General features: G+C 31.6%; 1 protein-coding gene across 1 annotated transcript; it reads right to left on the reverse strand.

Moving 5' to 3' along the window:
• Positions 1-271: 271 nt before the first annotated feature.
• LOC112790706 (protein SMALL AUXIN UP-REGULATED RNA 51) lies at positions 272-760 on the reverse strand. The gene has a single exon (XM_025833238.2). It carries the CDS (start codon positions 758-760, stop codon positions 272-274), a length of 489 nt encoding a protein of 162 aa, XP_025689023.1.
• Positions 761-3695: the final 2935 nt, after the last annotated feature.

Here is a 3695-nt window from a genome sequence, read left to right on the forward strand (position 1 = left end):
CATAACATTTTTCATTGATCGCTAAAATTTGATCAATCATAGTCATTGACATATAGCACCAAGATTGGTCATCAAATACAACAAATACAGAAAAGATAACCCAATCTCTAAAAAATCATAGCTTAATAAGGACAAAAGTTCAGAAACATCTCATTGAAACCCAACCCCACTATAACTTTTTTTTTTCTTTCTAGGAATTGGATTCAAGGATGATCAAAACCAAAAACTCACTATGATTAAAAGGAGAAAGCTTTAATTAAAAAAAAAAAAACTAAACCCTTGCTTTCTGCAAGAGAGGAGTGAAGGCAACAATGCCTTCTTTGCAGGAAGAATCAGAAGCCAAGTCAGAAACCATGTTCACGAAATCCTCCAAAGAAAGCTTCCCGTACTTGTGTTCGTCTTTCTCGAGGTGCTTCACGATGTTACTGAAGAACGCAACTTCGCAAGGGAGGAGTAAACCGCCGCTACATCGAAGACCGAAAACCTCTTCGGTTTCTTCGAGGAGATCAGCGAACACCGGCAGGTTGAGGAATCTTGCGGGAATCACGAAACGTTTGCGTTCTTGACCCACGTACACGAACACGAACCCCGAGGGAGCGCGTCGTGGCGACGATGTGCAGGGTTTTGAATCGAGGGAGGAGGAGTCGTAGTGGTGGTGGTGGCGGCGGTGGCTGATGACCCTCCACCGCATCATGAGCTGCTTGAGGCGAACGATTTGGCGAATCCTGTCGACCTTCTTCATGGCACCTGCACCTGCCATTGGAGGAGCGTGTGTGTGTGTGAGAGAGAGAAGGGTGAGTGTCGAGAGCGGTTTTTGTTTTCTGTTTTTGAGGAAAAAAATGTGTGTTTGTTGGTGGTGTAATTTTTTTGAGGAAAACGGAAGTAACTGAGAACGTTAAGGTTGGTACAGGATTGGATGGACTAATACCTGCTGGGCTATATAATGCGTAGTTTAGATTCCCTCAGGTTTTCTACAATATCCCGCCTGCCACCAACAATTGGTTTTTTTATTTTTGTTCCAGTAATGTTTCATAATCAATAATATAATATTTAATCAACATTTTAATTATTAAATTTTAATTTTTAAACTCTAACATTTAAATTTTAAAATTTAAAATTTAAATTAAAATTTTATTAGTATAAAAATAAAATCTCCGTAAAATATTGAATACTGAATAATATTAATAAAATACGTTAGTTTCAAATATTTCTTTTTTCATTTTATGTATATAATATTGAGAGGATGAAGTTAACTTAGTTTGGCATGATAATCTTTTATTAGGGTTGCAATATAGTTTTAGATTCTTTGATTCTTGGTTTTAAAAGATGAATTTAACTCCTGATGCGCGTAAAGAGATTTTATACATATATAAATTATTTGTTACCATAATTATTATATTATCGTATAATAATTATGATTTACATGCTAAATATGATAAATGATTTTTTTAAAATTAGTTTGATATGTTATTTTATAAGAAATGACCATGTTAAGTGTATACTAAAATTAACTACTAAAATTAATTATTATAACAAAATATATACTAAAATTTAAAATACACATTAAAAATAAGTTACACTATACATATTAACTGATTTTAGTAATTAATTTTAATAAATTAATAATATTTTTGTATAATAAATATACATGTTATATAAAAGTCAAAATTTTATATATTAAGTTGACCAATATTTACGACAAATCTTTCACATATAAAACAAAAAATATTAAAAATAAAAACAAAAAACAAAACTTTAATAGTTTTACTATTTTTTATAAAATATTAATAAAAAATAAAAATACAAATACAAACTACATAGTAAATATACTTATACACCTATAAATTTTCTATAGTTGGTCAACAGCGCGCTTGGAAGTTTTTCAAAATCATAGAAGTGCAAAATTTCGAGTCTCGGGAATCGTGACTCGAGAGTGTGGCTGTGTGGGATAAACTAATCATAGGCCTTTCTTTTTATCATTTTGGTCATGGGCCTGACTTGAAAATGACCCAAGGTAATAAGGGATGGTCCTAAACACTCCCCACCTTCTCAATTATTATGTTTGAGCCCAATTCAGAAGTAAGAGCATGTTCTTGCCGGGCTTATCACTTCTCAAGATAATAAATAATAAGAAAAATTCCACAAACAAGTTTATTAGGAGTAGCAACACTACTCGAATATGTGAGTGTTTACCCCATTTCTATCCGCTCGAGATGGATAATTACTCATCCCACACTAGAGCAGGTTTTTAACGGAGCGAATTTTTGAACAGATTTAGGTTAAATTCGTCCCTATCTGGTAAAAATTTATAGTAAAAATTTTTGAACAGGTTTTTTATAGTAAAAATTTAGGTGCAGTTAATTTTACGTAAAGTTGATAACTAAGAGTTATTAGATAAAAATTTAGTTAAATCAGTCAAATTGTTTAACCGCTCTCAGCTATCAACTTCATGTAAAGTTGATTGCACCTAAATTTTTATTTTTAATCATTATGTGTAAAATAAAAAATTGAGTAAATATGAAAAAAATATCGAGCAAATAGAAGCATAAAAATTTTACCAACTGAGCTAACTTTTTTACTTTTTGAAAAACTACTAAATTCTTTACAAAAATTTTATGGAAGTATAGCTAAATTAACAACTAACTCTCAACATCAAAGTCTAGATATTCAAATACAAAACATAAACCAAGATCGAAAGTAATTCAACCTCGGGTCGTTCTCCCTTAATATTGCAATGAAGTGTTCAATTGTTGGCTATAGGAGGAAAATGGGGATTGGAAATGCAAGAGGGAAGAAATGCAAGAAATGTAAATAGCAATAAATGAAACAAGCATGTAAGAAATTAAATGTCAATACAATTAAAGCAAGGAAAGGAAAACTCAAATGCAAAAAACCTCTTAGCAAGTAATTGAGAGCTAAGGTTACCTATCCTAGCTATTGACCACAAACAGATGATGATTATGAAGAGTTAATCTTACTTAGTCAATCCTACATCGAGGATAAGTCAAATAGGCATAGTTGATTCCAATCCCTAAGTCCTAATTCAACACTATTGGGTCACTTAGAGTCAAGAAAAATCAAATTAACTAACTACTCTAATATATCAAATAAGAATGGATATCAATAGATCAAGGATCACCAAAGTCATCAATTCCAAGTCAAGAGTGAAGAAAAACTAAGTAGAAACTAAGTCAAGCATTTTATCAAACACTTGGTGTGCATGAAAATAAGATAATATTAAATTGCATTAAAAATAAAAGCTAACTACCAAAACAAGAAAATGATAACAACAACTAAAGAAAGCATTAAATGAACATAAAACATAAATTGCATTAATTGAAAATTAAAATAACAAGAGTGTGCATAAACATAAAAGGGACAAAATAAATAAATTAACAAGACAAACTAAGGAAATTAAGACAAGAGAACAAGAAAATGTGGAAGAAACTAGATAAAAACAAGAATTAAAAGCATGAATTACAAAGAAAATAAACTAAAAACCCTAGGTTCTAGAGAGAAAGGGGAGCTTCTCTCAATAGAAAATGAACTACATGATGCTAAACTAACCCTAATTGCTCCCCCTTCTCATGGAAGGAGACCCTCTTTGATATAGCACTCAATCAGCCTTAAAAGGTCCAAAACTGGACTCTGGAGGCCCAAAAATTACCCCAACGATTTGCATTAAATGAGTCACG

This window comes from Arachis hypogaea, chromosome 3 (assembly GCF_003086295.3).
Source record: "Arachis hypogaea cultivar Tifrunner chromosome 3, arahy.Tifrunner.gnm2.J5K5, whole genome shotgun sequence".
NCBI lineage: Eukaryota > Viridiplantae > Streptophyta > Magnoliopsida > Fabales > Fabaceae > Arachis > Arachis hypogaea.